The sequence below is a fragment of the Parus major genome, chromosome 20, assembly GCF_001522545.3.
Source record: "Parus major isolate Abel chromosome 20, Parus_major1.1, whole genome shotgun sequence".
Classification (NCBI taxonomy): Eukaryota; Metazoa; Chordata; class Aves; order Passeriformes; family Paridae; genus Parus; species Parus major.
In genome coordinates, this window is record NC_031788.1 from 5,761,134 (window position 1) to 5,777,002 (window position 15,869).

A 15,869-nucleotide genomic window follows, 5' to 3' on the forward strand; every position below is an offset into this window, starting at 1 on the left:
GCCGCCAAGACGCCGCGGGCCGTGCTCCGAGTGAAGAATGGGGCGGCCAAGCTCGCCAAGCCGCCCGCGGCCGCGGGCGAGACCCCCGGCGGCGCCCCCGGACCCGGGCTCTTCATGGAGCGGTCGCAGAGCCGCCTCAGCCTCTCCGCCTCCTTCGAGGCCCTGGCCATCTACTTCCCCTGCATGAACAGCTTCGACGAGGAGGACGCGGGTACGGGGGAGCGGGCTGGGGAGCAGCCGGGGGCGGTGGTTCCCGGGGCTGTGTGTCCGCCCGCCCTGGGCGATGTGGGCAGGCAGGGTGGGTGTGCAGCTGTCTGCGCTATCCCCGACCCCGCCACGGCTTTGGGGGACCGCGGGTTCATCCCCGGGGGTGAGCGAGGGCTGCTGGGGACTGCTGGCGAAGGGATGCGTGTGCCCGTGGAGGTTAAACCTGGGAGTGTGTTCCAGCGGTGGAACACGCTCCGGCTGCCAATCGATAGGAAACACGGCTTATTTGCAAATGGAGCGGCTCACGCTCCATCCTCTGTGTGTGAGTGAAGGGCAGCGCTCAGGGAGAAGGCGTCCATTCTGCCGGGTGGTGTGTCCACTCTGGTTTATACACCATCAACTCTCGGGCTAATTGTTCCCAGGGCTTGTTAGCGCCGTACACCATGCTGCTCTTGGAGAGGGGAATAAAGGGATTCAGTGTAAATGAGGGCAGAGTAAGTCCCAAAAGAAAAGCCTTTCAGAATGGATGCAGTGATTTTTTGCCGGCGTCAGAAAGACCTTTCTGCTCTCAGACAGTTGGCGGTAGTCATAAAATGAGATCAGGCTTAAAAAAGAGGGCCATTGGCAGGGAAAAGTAGGAAAGGCAGTGGGAGAGGAAGGGTGGTGGGTGCTGGAGAAGGTGCTGGGAGTAGAGGGCAGCACAGCCGCTGCGTGGGGAGGGAGGGTGCGGGAGTGGATGGAGAGCACTCTGTCCATTCCCGGTGCCTCCCTGGTAATTGAGGGGTGTTTTTCCCGGTGCACGCTGTACCAGAGACTGAACCTGTAAGGGAATCTCGTGAGTGGCAAATAATGAAAGTTGGTAACTACGGCGTATTTTAACACCGACTGTCATGGTTGCATCCCTCAAAATGCCGGCATGCTCCTTTGTCTAGTGGCTCATCCCAAGATGTGCAGATGCCAGCAGGAATACATCAGCCTGCCAGCTGCTACACCTGTAACGATGTTGTTTTTAAAGGAGTTGACGTAAGAATCTATTCATCATCTGTGTGATTAACCTAGACTTGTCATCAGCAAATCATGCAGGGGTGGCAGGCAGAGGATTGTCTCCTCCAACAGATGTAGTTTTAAAAATTTTTGTCTAAAAATCTGCTGATGATTTATTTGCACTTCAGATTTGGCTCAAATGCCAAGGAGCGTACAAGACAATAACGGGAGCTTTGGGAAGTCTCAGTGCTGTTGCCTCAGGAATGATTGATAGTGAGACATGCTCAAGTATGAGAACCCAACACAGTGCCTGGGACAGCATTTCATTCCCTGGTGTCCAACCCATCCTGCTCTGAGCAAGGTGATAGTTTGGGTGAATGCTTCCTCTTCCAGCGCTTAAAAAAACCGCTTTTGCACTGAATTGTATTTATTCACACTTAGTGAATGTTCATGCATGAATGTTAATAAGCTGCTCTTAACACAACACAAGTACTTGTCTCCGAATTAAATAAATCTACAATTAAGACCACATTCTCCAGCAGCTTATGAGCAGATCCTGCCTGGGTGAGTTGTCTCGTTAGTGCAGCTGCTCAGGGTGGATTCAGTGCAATGGGGATGTTGCAGTGTTGCTCCTGTGTTTCGTGCCTGTGAGTGTGTGTTCAGACATGTATGAGCAACCAGCCAGGAAGAACGTGTGCTGCTTTCTACTTCTGGTCTTAAAACTACAAGTGTATCATTTTCTCAAGCAAATAGGTAACATGAAATAGAAATTATAAGAGAAATTATAAGAGAAATGCTGAAATTGTGCCAGGTAAGATTCTATATTATTCAGAACCATGCACACTTCTGAAATTGTGAGAGATTCTGACCAGTTCGGGTTGCAGCATGGTTTCTGTCAAAAAAATAGGTCTTGATAGCTCATTCAGGGAGATGGATACTGCACTTGGCAAGATGTTCTCTGTAGGAGGTGGCAGAAAAAAAATGAAATTGATCCCAGGAGCATTGACAAAGTAAACAATCCTATTTCAAACAGACACATCATCCATTTTGTCTGAAGCTGAAAACCACATCTTTAAGAGAATTGTCGTCCTACAGAAAAGGGGGAAGAGCTGATAAATGGCCAAGCTTGAAGGAAATTTGACGTTTTCCTCTGAAAGAGGAAGGCAGCCTAATGATCGCTTAAATCTACAAACAAGGAAAATTCTTGAGGTGTTTCATTTAAGTTATTATGGGGGGTTATATCAAAGGAGCCTAAAAGGAAATTTACAGGTGTGCTGAGAGCCATGGCCACATTTGGGCAGTGGTAACAACACCTATGGCTTCCAGTATTTTGCCCTTTTAGTCTGGAAAAATGACTGCTTTTGGAAAATACAGAATATACTTATACGATATTTCCTTTTCTGTCATGGCTCTTTTGCTCTTCTTTGCTGTCTACCCAGTGGACATAAGGTGAGAAGGCTCTCCTCATCTTCCACAATTCCTTTGCCTGGTACAGCTGCAGTGTGTCTGGATGGAGCTGTGGGCAGTGAAGTGGGTACAGATGATCTCTTAGTGTGCAGGAGCAGTGGAGGCAGGAAAGCAGTGGGGCTTGGAGGAAGAGACAAGATCCCATTTTAGTGCTTCCAGAGCATGAGGGTGATGGAGTTTCAGATATTTCATGTCCGTGTGCCTCTCCAAAGAGGCGGATGTGGACTTCAGTGTTCCAATACCCTTTTCATTCCTCAGCTGAGTCTACAAAGAAGATGCTCTGAGGAAATGCGGAGCTTTTTTTGCCAGCAAGTTGCAGTGGGGCTTTGAAATAGCCAAAATGCACTCAACAGTTCAAGGACTCGGGGTTAATAACTCTTTTGATCTCAGCATGGTAATGTTGCTGGCCTTTCTGCTGGCTGAGTGCCACTGTCTTTGCTCCACTGAGGTCCCCAGCAATGTCAGGGAAGTTTAAGGATTTTTAAACTGCAGTTATTATCAGAATAATTGTTGGTTTAACTTATGCAAATGTCTATCCTACGTTTCAGCTATGGAGTAGTAGAGTAAGAAGAGATAAAAGTCAGTCATGCACTCTTTGTGGGCACATTTCTAGAGTGCCTGTTTCTAACACAAATCTTGTGAACACAAATGTTAGCTGTTCTGAGGATCTGCCATACGCTTGGTCTTGGCTGGAATCAGCCGTTTGGAATGCTGATATTCCTGTGGGAACATGTCAGAAGGAACCAAACTGCTGAGGACTGAACTTGCCAAGTGGCAAGTGTGTGTGGGTTAATAGCAGGATCCATGATGACTCTGGTCACCTGCCTTGTAGGCAGCTTGTGGTGCACCTGGGTGCAGCTCATAATTAAAACAGAGGGTGTACAAAATCCTCCTTTGACTGATGGTGGCCTTAGCACAGCCCTCCCCAGTTCAGGGTGAAGGTAATTCTTAAGGTTAGTGGGGGAGAACTGTCTTGCTCCTTTTGTGGAGCATGAAGTTTGGAGACTTGGCTAAAGCAGAATAGAAAGTAAGGATTTTTTTAAAGAGTAACAACAACTGATTTAGAGCCCCACATGCAGAGCAAGCAAGCTTTGAGCAGGAGAGAGGAGGTGGTTTGAGTAGCTGGGACAGTTGATGTAGCAGTGGTGAACATGCTGGGAGTTGGGAAGTCAGAAGCAGTGCTCAGCTCTGGAGGGGTGAGAGCTTCCAGACAAGGACCCCGTGTACTACAGAGGACAAGAACTACACCTAAAGAAAGACAGGTAGGGAAATGTGAAAAATCACTGGAAGGGGTGGGGTTTCCTTTCTTGTGCCTAAAGTGCAGGACCTGGAAGCACTTCTTGGGTCTAGGTGTGTGTTCCCAGCTGTGCTGTGGTCTAAGTGGGTGAGGCATTGTAGTGCACCAGCTCCTTTCATCCTACATCCTGATTTTCTTGGGAAGGACACCTAGTAGCACTAGCAGAAGGCAGCTGAAGTGTGCCCTGACAGGGATGCAGATTTGGATGTGTGGAACTGTAGTCGTGGGTCACGCTGCAGATGCTGCTACCCTGGAATCCAGATCCAGCTTGAGCGTCTACACAAGGTTGTCCTTACACACACAAGTGTGAGGAGCAGGGCCACTCTGATCAGGAGGCAGGAGAAGGTACAGGGCAGCTGTGAGGGACTTGTCAGTGTCCCCTCCCTGGTCAGGACCTCAGCACAGGGACTGTTCAGCTCGGCAGACCCCTGTCCTGGCTGCAAGACAAGAGAATCAAATTGTGTCTCAGCCAGCTGGACCAAGTGTCTGGCAGAGAGAAAATGGTTTCCAAAGTCAAAATGTCTCCTAGATACTGACAGTAAACCTTCCTCATGTCAGCTGCTCATTCAGAAAAGAGTTGAATTAGAGATAAAATTCAGCCCAGGCTGCTGCTTTCACACGTTATGAAGTACTGGCAGAGGCACTGTGTTACGATTAATTGTTTTGAAGAGAAAGTACGTAAAATACTAATTTAATGGATTGATAAAAAGCATTTAAACTATTGGGGTGTGAGAAGGGGCTGTGGCCATTTAGTTAGTTTAGAATACTCTTTAGTTTGGGTTTTATCTAACTTCCTCATAATTTTAAACATTGACCTTCTCTATAATTTCAAAAATTAAAATGCTACAAAGCTATTAAATAGAGAGCCCCTATGTGTGTTTTCACGTTGCCATGGATATTTCTCAGTTGCAGCACTGTATTGGGGTACATATGGTTTAAAAGAAAATTATGATCCAAGACTTAACTAGTCCGTTTTTACTTTTTTTTAAATATAGCCCAAGTGCGTTAAGTCCTTTCTGTGCTTACTTTGATTTCCTTCATCCAAACTTAATTTTTGGAGCTCTGTAAGCCTCTAAACATTTTTTTTAAATTGTTTGTAAAGTAGGTAACCATGCTCATGTGCCAGACATGTAGGGAGCAGGAGAAATTATTTGCCCATCCGGAATGTTAGCTATTTTTTAAATCAATCTTTTATAAATGAAAGGACAGTTTGTCTCTGTAACCCTGCGGAGACAGCCCCTAGAGCCATGCATTATTTACCCCAGGGTTGCCAATTCTCTTGGTTGGTGCAGGAGGCAGCAAAATCCAGAGCTTTTCCCTCTTCTTGCACAGTAAGGAGTGCATCTTCGGCTCTAGGTGATTGTAAGAAATGCCTCTCCCTGCTGGGCACATTCTAGCTCTAGGTTAACATGTTTGCTTCATAAATGGATTAAGTTGAAATAAAAAATGAGAACAGTTCTGGAAGAGCTGCTGTCATATCGGTCTTCCATCAGAGGGAAGTGTATGAAAGGGACCAGTGGCCTGGAAGAAGATGCTTTGGGTAAGACCTGCTGAAGCTGATGATCCCAGACCCACTTATGAGTTAATCCAGTTCTTGAATCCAGAGACTGATTCTTACACTGTGGCTGTACCTGGTCAGGTAGAGCTGAGCAATCCTCTCTGTAAGGACCTGCCCTGTGCACTGGAGGCAGCATTTTGCTTTCAGGTCCTGCTGCTGCTGCACCTGTGATCAGAGGACCGCAGTAACAGACAACAAGTTCTGTCTTTAGTGGCCATGGGAGACTGGAGCAAAGCAGGAGCCTTGAGAATGAGTCAGCACTAAGGAAGAGCAAGGGATTTGAAACCTTGTCCTTGTTTGTGTTGCTCTTGCTGTTGTGGCTGCACGTGAGAGCCGTGGTGCTGGGCCAGGTTCATGCTGTGCCTGTAGAAAGGCAAAGCAAAATGTCAGCGTCAGTCCCAGGGTGCTCGTGGTGTGTGGCAGAACCCAACAGATGGGGATGGTGGGACAGATGGGCAAGCACGGGGAAGGGTGACGTGGCATCGGTCAACGCTCAGCGTGCCAGGCTGCCTTCCCAGGCCACCAGCTGCTCCCCACTCCTGTCTCCCATGGGGTGTCCTGCACAGTCCTCCAGCACGCCCCAGCCTGGAGCTTCCACCTGTGCTGTGCTGGGAATGGTTACAAACGCTGATGTAAGGTGGGAGGAAGAGCAGTAGCTGCTGGTGCGGGGATCTCAAGTGCTGTGCCACAAAGTGCTGCATAGAAGTTTCCTTGCTATGGTGGTGGCTCTGTGCTGTCCCCTCAGCTTTTGCAACACACACTTGCAGCCATGGAGAGGCCAGTGTTGTGTCTCCTTCCCTCAAAGGTGGCCTGATGTACATCACAGATATTCAGAGGATGATGCTGAGTTCCAGCTGTGTGGGCAGGAGTTGTTGAGGGTGGATTATATGTGACCCCTGCCAGCCACAGGAAAAGGGTATTTCTCTTATTCTGCTGTCAGCTGGTTTCTGAGTAGAAGAATCTGTCCCTGGAAAGCTTTTTATCTAGGAGACACTGTTTTCTTACCGCTTCTATTTCATGTGCAGTTAATTCTAATGCAACATTTATTAATTCAAAAGCACTCTGTTCTCCAGGCAAAAGAAAATTATCTTTGCTCTGTCAGATTCTTGCATCAGGACAAGTTGTGAAACGCTGTAACTACTTTGCTTCAACATTTCTGTTTGACAGAATGTGTAGATCTGCTTTGTGTAGGGAGGAATTAAGTTTGATTGGAGTTGTTGTTTTGAGGAATAATTTATCTGTGCAATTGTTTTCTGAAGCACTATTTGCTTATATTTGAATGCCTTCAGTTAGATTAGAAATGGAACAATTTAATTTAGGAAATGGTCTGTAAGTCATTGATGGTTTTGGTGGGGCAGTGAGACCTGACTCACTCAAGACTCTCAGTCCTGCCGTCTCCTTCTCTCTCCCACAGACATCTGTTGAGAAGCACCATTAGCATATTTGAATAAGGATTTCTGCTCCTCTGCGGAAGTGTTCAACACATTTTGAATATCCCATCTATCCAAATGATGTTCTCTTGGGGTTTGGTTTATTTTCTGGGAGGATGCTATAGTGTATGGCAGCACGTGTCACGACTGGGGTTCTGCAACACAATGGTCCATCAGTTGTGCCATTGCTGAAGTCATCTGCTGATGACACACAAATTAGGCACTCTGCTTTCTGTCAAACCATGCTTGCTTTGAAATCTGCATTTAAGTTATATCTTCGGCTTTGCTTTTGTAAAACAGCACACTTGTAAAGGCTGAGTAGCCCTGATAAGCCTCACCACACAAGGGTACAGCAAGCTACCTTTTAGTCAAATCCAGCCACAGTTAAATCACTGAGATGGATAATGTTCCACCTTCATGCCATCAGGGTGTTCTGTCAGCTTTGTCCGAAACACAAAGCACTCATACAGCCTTGCAGAAACCAGTCTAAAGTGTTTGAGTGCTCAACAATTTGGAGAGTACACTGTGTACAAAGGTAAATGACACATTTTTCTCAAAACTGTTTTATGACTAAGAGGAACTTAAGGTATTGTCTGTGTCCTTACTCTTGCAAATGTAGAGAGGTTACTTGGAGCTGTTCCCCAAGTAACTAATCTATTTCTAATCAGAAGCATAGTTTACCCTGAAATTTAGCTTAAATCTGAATGGAAATAGCAGATTGCTCTTGCATTGCTCTCAGCAACTTGGGAAGCAATTGGTCACTTCTCTCTTCAAAGCAGCTCTTCACATTGCAAAAGTGTTCCTTCTTGTGCTGGTAATTCCAAGACAGGAAATGACTGTAATGACAGCCATTTCTGCCTGGCATCCCTTTCCCTTCTTTTGCTGTTTGGACCAAAGAAACCTGATGGATGGTTTTTGGTTTTTTGTGGGGTTTTTTTTTTGTTTGTTTGGTTGGGTTTTTTTGCATAAAGCAGTTTTCCAAGTGTCCAGTTGGCCTTCTTGCTGGACTCAGGATCATACAGGAGGAGCAGTGTGGACAGTGCCCTGTTGCTGCCTGGCCCCTTGCAGTGAGGAGTATCTGTTTCCCACACTTTGTATGCAGTATTCCTGTAAATACACACTCTTGCTCTGGCTAACACTCAGGGTATGATCCATGCTATTTTCCAGATCATTCTCAGCATGAGTGCTGTTAGCTACTCATTCCCTTTCTGGCATTTGTATGTTAATTTTTTCAGTGCTCTGAAATTACTGGTTTTTACATGTGCCTTTAGTGATTTTCTTTGTATTGATTTGAAGGGTTGAGCTATTTTATCCCATGGGTATTGGTCTGAATTCAATATCTGTTGTTAGTAAGACCCGTGCTTATGGGATATTTGTGGGATTGGGAGGTGGGGTAAATGTTTGTGATAGGATGCTTTATCCCCTGGGCTCCAGGAATACAGCAATGTTTGTGGATGATTATGGGAGCTGGAGAGATGCTCTGTAATTGAGGATCCATGGATGAAGTGCAGCATCCTTTGCTTTCAGTGCATCCAGAGTGGCCTGTTTTGTCAGGCACCTTCTCATCTCTTAGTTCTGCAATGCTCAGGTCAAGGGACTGCCAGGGTGTCATTCCCAGTTAGCAGCTGGGATAATAGTGGTTCTTACTGTGTTGATATTGGTGACATCTGGTCTAAGAGGTTATAGTCTCTCTGCCCAGGGAGCACAGGGTTGTGTCCATCTCTGGAGCTGACCAACCTCTGAGGAGCTGCAGCTCAGCTGTTGGTGGGCTCAGCCTTGCACAGTGACCCACCTTAGCAAGGCAGCATTGTCACCAAGGGACAGGAGTGTGGGGACAGGCTTGCTCAGCTCCCTGGGCACTATGGATGAGGCTGGCATTTCCCAGTGGTGACAGTTTCCCAGTGGTGCAGGACTTTTGCCAGCTGCCAAACAGCAGTGTGCATATTTACAGTTCACAGGGAATGTATCCTGCCACGTGGATGGAAAACATGTTAATTGTGTTGCAGCCAAGATGTCTAAAAAGATTAAGATTTTTTTTTTCCTGTTGTAAATCCAGCTCCTTGTTTAGCACTTCTCAGCATCCTGGGAGGATTGTGTAGGTGGGTGAGTTGTTTTTTTTTTTCCTTTTATTTTTACTATTTACCTTTCCTTTCTTATTTTTAATGCGTGTCATCACAGCTCCAGTGAAAAGTCAGGAAACCTTCCCTCAAGATTTTAAGGTGGTTGCTTTATATCCGTATTTGTGTTTTAATCAGACTGTCAGAAGAGAAAAAAAGAGAAGGCTTTTCCTTTCTAATGCCTGTCAGATTTTCAGCTGCTGTAGTTGATTAATTCCTGAAAGTATCATGACACCTCAGACCCAGTAACTTTCCCTGTCTCTTACATTCAGGTTGTGCTGCTGTCCCTCTGGCTGAAGCCCTGCTACCTCCTGCCATGAGACCTCACCAGTAGCCTGTGGGATTAGAGCAACTGCTCTGCACCACTCCTGCAGAGCCCTTTCACCTTTGTAGCAGTTTGAATTAAATTCACAATAAAGGTAGACAGTGCTCCAGACTAACTTTTGAAGCTTGTCAGTACTCTGCTTTCCCCCAGATGCCCCCAAAGCAGAAGGAATTGCAGGAATTGCTGTACAACCCACTGTTGCATTTCAATGATGAATTTGGTATGTTTGCCAAAAACCCAGGCATTTGTGTGTGGGTTGGTCCCCACACATCTGCCTTTGTGGATCACATAGTCAGTACATCCCCTCCAGATAAAGGATTTCTGTTTTAATATAAGTAAAGAGGAAGGGCTTCAATCAAATTATCTAATGTACCTTGAGATAAAAACAAGCATTCTACCATGAGCATAGTTCCTACAAGAGTCAGTGCTAGTTTTAAATATTAAATGTACGAAGTTGGGCTTTTTCAAAAATGCCTGTGACTTTTGATCTCTGGTATTTTTTTTGAAAGTGAATGGGATTTGGGGCTGTGTCTGCTTTTGACAGTTTAAGAAATCACCCCACAGCTCTGTGAGTGTGGGGCTGAGGCTGCCGCTCTGGTTGTGTAAAGCCAGCCAGAGCAGAGGAGCAAACCCTCCCTCCCTGGGATTCTGCAGTTCAAGGAAGTTGATGGGGGAACACAGAAAATGCTGGTGTGGAAAGCAGGGCAGGCAGTGCCCAAAGTGGGCGTGCAGGCCAGCGCTCAGCCTGGCAGACAGCGCGTGTTAAATCAGGGTGATTTATGGAACAGTTTCTGTTAAAAGCTTCCTCGTGCACTTTAGGAAGCGGAGCTGCCAGATTGGTCAAACTCCAATGCCCAGACAGTTTGAATTGGCTGCCGGCTGCAGTAACAAGCGTGGCAAAACTCGAACAGCCGTTTCCTCCTGGCTTTGCAGGCTGCCACATCGGTGCTGCTGCTCGCAAAACAGACAGTGTCAAAATGTTACGCGGTACGAGGACATTTCCATGGCAACGTTAGCATCCCATGACACCCGTTCTCGTACTGCGGTGTCAGCGCATGCTGTCGTTGATGTACTTTCCTCCTCCATCTGGGGCCTTGAGGAGTGCTGTGGTAGGGGATCATATGGTTTTCTTCAGTTATGGGGCTGAGGGTGGAAGAGATGCTTGCACTGGGGTTTTGGGTGTCTTAAGTAAGGCAATGATTCCTTCTTTTAGCATAGCAACACTCTCACAATCATGATCGGGCTCAAAAGCACCTGGATTTGCTTTCTGCTGCACTGAGGATGCAGCTTTCCCTCCATCAGATGGTCGCTGCAGTAACTGTGCCCTCCCTGGCATCAGAGGCACCCACACTCCTATCAGGCAGCTCTGAGATCACTCAAATTGGAAAGACACTCTGGTCTTGTTTTGGAACCAGTCCTTTCAGCTCAGAGAAAGCCTGTTGCTGATGTCCATCTGCAGCCTGCAGTAGTCTGCTCCCTCCTCCCCTTCCTTAGCAAGAGCCATTAGCTGCCCTGGGCACAGCTGCCCCACACCTTTGTGTGGAGTTTCCCCCATGGTTACCTGGAGGTTTCATCATATCTTGATCAATGTTTTGGGCCTGCCTAAAAAATATTTCAGTTTTTACTGCTACCTCTGTGTCTTGCCAGGATTTTCAATATTCCCCAAGGTTTATTTTTCCCCTTGTCTTCCTTTATTTCTGTCAGGTAATGTATTCCAAAATTAGCATCATAGGTTTTTTTCCCCCCGTGTTTATTGGCTCTTTTCCCTTGACGTAGGGAAAGCTGTTCTCAATATGAGCTCTAGAGCATTGGCAAGAAATAAAAAAGGTGGAGATGTTTCCTGTATGGCAGCCTGTGGACCTTCTACCAGTGCACGTTTCTCATTTCTGCTTGGCATTTTCTTAGAGCAGGAGCGAGATCTGGAGTTAGTTTTTGTGCATGTGAAGATTCTGCAAATGGCAAGGGCAAAGAGATGTTTAACTGAGGATTTGCCTACCCAGTGTGTACAAGCTGTGGGTGTGCAGTTCAAGGTATGTGGGTACATAATAAAGCTGTTTTCCACACAATGGTACTACAGCATAAAGGGATCATATATGATAAAACCATATATCATATATGATCTTCACATCTGGTCTAAAGGGTCTGAGAGGATAAGTGTGAGGTTTGAGAAAGTACCTGTTGAGGCTAGGGGAAGGAGCAGAACTTGATTTTTCAGTCATATCTTTGTCCAGACCCACTTCTGAACTGCTTCACAGCAATAGTTCTCAACTCTCCCACCTTGCCCAGTACTCTGCTTTGAGTTGTTCCAGAGTCCCAAGTTAATCATTCTATAAACTTGTTTTCCATCTGTTTCCACTGAATTCCTGGCATCTGCCTAGTAACAGGAGTAGTCTGTTCCTGTGACCTGGCTGCTCAGTCTCTGCAGAAATGCTTTTACTGCTCCTGCACAGGAGACGCTGCTATGTCCTAAACTCAGTTTTTCCCAAGACTCAATCCAAGCCAAGTGTCTCTAAACCTGGCATCGTGTGGGCCCTATTTCAATATTTTTCTATTTCTGTCTCAGTACTGCCTGGCTTACCTACTAAAATGCTCTGTGAAATATTGCATGGTCGGTTGAGGCAATATCTGGCTTGTTGCTCTAGGAATAATACCAGGCAAATGATCCACAGTCTATTTTATTTGGTGAATTCAACTGTTTTCACAGCCTGTTCACTGCAGCTGTCTGCTGCAGAAAGGCAGCAAGCTTGTTGGACAGAGTGACTGTAAAAATTGGGAAGTCCTATTTCATACTATAATGTTTCATTTCCTGAAATTTAGAAATCTGTATATTTTCTAAAACATTTTTGCTCTGGAGCTCTAAGGCTGGATTTCCAAAGATTACCCATACAGTGTACTACCTGCATGAAAAATGTTGGCAGAAGGGTTGAGTCCTGAAGCAGGGACAAAATGATGGTCTGAAAATGTTTCACTGAGCAAAATAGTAATAACTTCACAGGCTTATGCCAGTTTTGTTAAGAATGTGCTTTTATATACAAGCTGGCCAAGACAGGAGTGTTCTATGAATGTCAATTATGCAGATTAAAGCAGCATTTGGCATCTGATACTCAGTTAATGCTCAGTTAATGCTTTGGAAAATGGATTTTGCCTGCTTTAATGCTAAACTACTATGTCAGGAAAGATTATCAGCCTTTTATGTCAGTTTACAAGGAGGAAAAAGAAAAAGGTTAACATCTTGATGATACAAGTACATCTTGGAGGGTTTAGACATCATAAAAATTTGGTGACCTGGCCTTTTAGCCTCCTATAGTCATCAGATTTTGAGAGGAAATTCCAGTCAAAAGTGAACATTTTAAAACTTGCTGATCCCAGTGGTCTAACAGTCAAGCTGTTTTTTCCTCTTGGCTTTCCTCTGCTTAGTTCTTCAGACCTGCAGGTGTTCAGTCCACTAAGGCTGCAGTGCAGAAAGGGGGAAAAGAGCTGCGGAACTAGGACAGACTTGGAGTATATTTAACAATGTTCTATTTCGATGTGACAACAGCTATCGAACACCTACAAGATTGCAAACTGTGATTCACTCGGAAGCTGATATAACTGATGTCACGTTGTATTAATAGCTACAGAATTGTAACTGCTTTTAGCAGTGAGATTCATTAACAGCCTCTACAAACACTCTTGACAATCAGTTGAAAACCTGAAAATATTAGGTGTATATAAAAATGGATTATGCCATAAAGGAACCTCCCTGTGCTGCCAAATGTGTTTTCAGCAAGTTCTTGAGGGTGTTATGCATAATGACTCCTCTTCATCACTTTCAGTAGGTCTTAGTGATAGCAAAAGGTGTTTGAGGACTGATCCACACTCTAAATTAATTAGGAGCTGCTGATCTAGTGGGGTTGCATGATGTGTCTTTGGGGATTATGGTGCCCATTACATTTTTCTTGGCACGTGGAAGCTGCACAGCCTTCCTGTATAATGCTGATGATACCTTGGGAGGTATTTGTTCCTTCACCTGTTTTAGCTGCATGCTTTGGCTTCAGTGGGTGTGACCAACCATGTCCAGAAAGAACTCTCAAAGAGTTACCAAATGCAGGGGGTTCTGCTCCCCTCAGCTCTGCATGCTTTCCTCAGTGTGGGCTGCTAGCCATGTCTGAGGAGATGGGCATGGAAGAGAAGGAAGTGTTCATTTCTTCCTATCTTTGAAGGTACTGAATCGGTAGCTAACAATGATGGCATATAATGGCCCTCTTCAGCCTCTGTGAACTCTCCTTTGGGCTGAATGAGTTGGTTACTCTTTCAGGCTCTTGGTAAATTGGTCTCTTCATTATGTTCATGTGGTTTTAAGGTTTGCATCCCCAGCATGATAGCTCGGGACATGGTTGTAGAAGTGAAAGGAAGACTGAGATTCAAGAGAGGAAGTGTTCAGGGTGACATTTGTTCCCTGTCGGGTTGTGTAGTCAGGCTTGTCACTGGAAGTGAATGTGTGGATGTGGAAAGCTGGGCTGACATTTCCAGTGCTCTGGGTATTTCTAACAGTTGTTCCATCATGGCTGGCCACCTACTTCCCTCAGTTCCATCTTTGTGTCACGACTACCTCTTCTCTTCCTTTTGACCGTGAATAATTCCCTTGTCTTGAAGTTTTCAGGTGATGTCTGCTCTGTCTCATTCATCTGTCACCAGGTTTTGGCATCTCTCATTTGGAAGTGACCAACCATTTAGTGGCCTGTGACTCTCAGGCTGTCATATGCAGACTTCTGGAGATGGAGTCTTCTGAGACTGGCAGGAAAGGTTGGCTCAGGACACAGCAAAATTGCAAATAACAATCTTTTGGGAACAGTTCTTTCCGCTGAGGAAGCAGCATTCTGTATTTTGAGAAGATGGGAACCCAAGGCCTTTTTTGTTCCTTTTTCATTGTTCTTTTTCTCAAGGTTAGAAATCTTGGTTTTGAGTGCATTGTTAAATGGTCATTTGCCCTTCCTCCTTAGAGTTACAGGCAGCTGTCCAGATAATTAAGTACAATTGATCATCTTCCAGTAACGCTGTTTATATTTGAAATATCTCAATAGCAAATGATGCATTGGGCAGATAACACAGCAAGTGATCAAACCACGTCTGGTTCTGCATGTCTGTTGAAACAGCCTATGACAGTTAAGGAGTGTAATTAGCAAGACACATAGAATGGGATTGAAAAAAGATGTGAAAATAAGCAGAAGGATTTGAAAAGGATTAAGAGAATAAATGACAAACCAGTAGTTAAATGGTGCAGGATTAATGACTGGTGAAGTAAAAGGTTGACTAAATATTGTGACTCTGTAATGGCTGCCCCAAAGTAATAGAAAAATAATCTGAAAGAATCCAGACCTGGGTTCATATTGACACATATGCTGGCTCTGGATTTAGAGCTGCTTCTTAGACTTGGTTTAGGTGAGCATCCCCTGAGATGCTTTCATGGTTGACTTGGTGACCTGAGATTTCCTCTTCCATCTTTAACATTGGTGGTCAGCATCAAGATGTCACCACCCCACTGAAATGCTGAATCCTCTTCTGAGCTGTGGTACAGGTGGACTGGACTGGCAGTTTGCAGTGTGTCAGTCCAGCTGTTTTGAGGAAAATCAGGCTCTGTGTTCAGAGCTTAAAACGAAACAGAGTTTAGTTTTGTCTCTGAGCACAAAGTTGCTTTGATTTCAATAATTCATCTCCCTCCAACTGCTTTATTGTCATTTGATTTATTAATGAGTTGGCTTGGACACTTTCCTAGTGCTAGGTGAAACCAAGGGTTGTGCTAAGCACAGATTGTGTGAAAACCACACCATTTCTCTGCAGCTGGCCCCAGAGGGGCAGCATGGTTAGACTGGATGTGCAAGAGCTGGAACTCCCAAACTATAACCTTGTTATCAGCCCTTCCCAACACTCTTCTCTCTCTCTTGTAGAATAACTTCAGATCATGCTTTCTTTTTTCTAGGAGTGGATTGTGATGGTTAATTAGATAATGTTTGTAGAGCAGTGTACAAAACCTGCCAAGGGTCACTGTCCTCACTGGTATTATTAGTGCTAGAGGAAGACTGCCAGAAGGTATTGATTACTTGGTAAAAATAAACCCTTCAAACTTCTTTGGATTTTATTCATTTCTGCTTTTTATCTCGGCATCCTGCAAACATTTCAGAGGGTGGATTTGTTTGCCAGAAGATCAAAACAAAATGTTGACAGCTACTGCTGCCAATTTGTAGCCTCCCATGTGGGCGACATCAGAGGAAATTGTGCAGTGCTCTGGAAAGTCTTTTGAGGCTTTGAATCCCCTTGGATCCTGGAACTGTTGTTTGAGCAAAGCATCCAAGTGTCCAGGTGGGATAGTGCATCAAGTATCAAGCACAAGAGGATCTCTTTGGGGCTTGTGGAACTCTATTGTGTACTGAAGCTTGTATATACTTCCTGAAGCTGACATTTTGATTTGTTTAGTGAAGTCTGTCAATTAACTGAGTAAAGCTGA

The 15,869-nt window shown here is 45.2% G+C and overlaps 1 protein-coding gene across 1 annotated transcript in view; it reads left to right on the top strand.

The window, feature by feature from the left end:
- Nucleotides 1–6: 6 nt before the first annotated feature.
- RIMS4 (regulating synaptic membrane exocytosis 4) overlaps nt 7–15,869 on the top strand; it is a 54,863-nt gene continuing 39,000 nt past the window's right edge. The window contains exon 1 of the mRNA XM_015647821.2: nt 7–211. Within this exon, the coding sequence (XP_015503307.1) occupies nt 115–211 (97 nt within the window). The 5' untranslated portion in view covers nt 7–114. The remainder of the gene's footprint in view (nt 212–15,869) is intronic.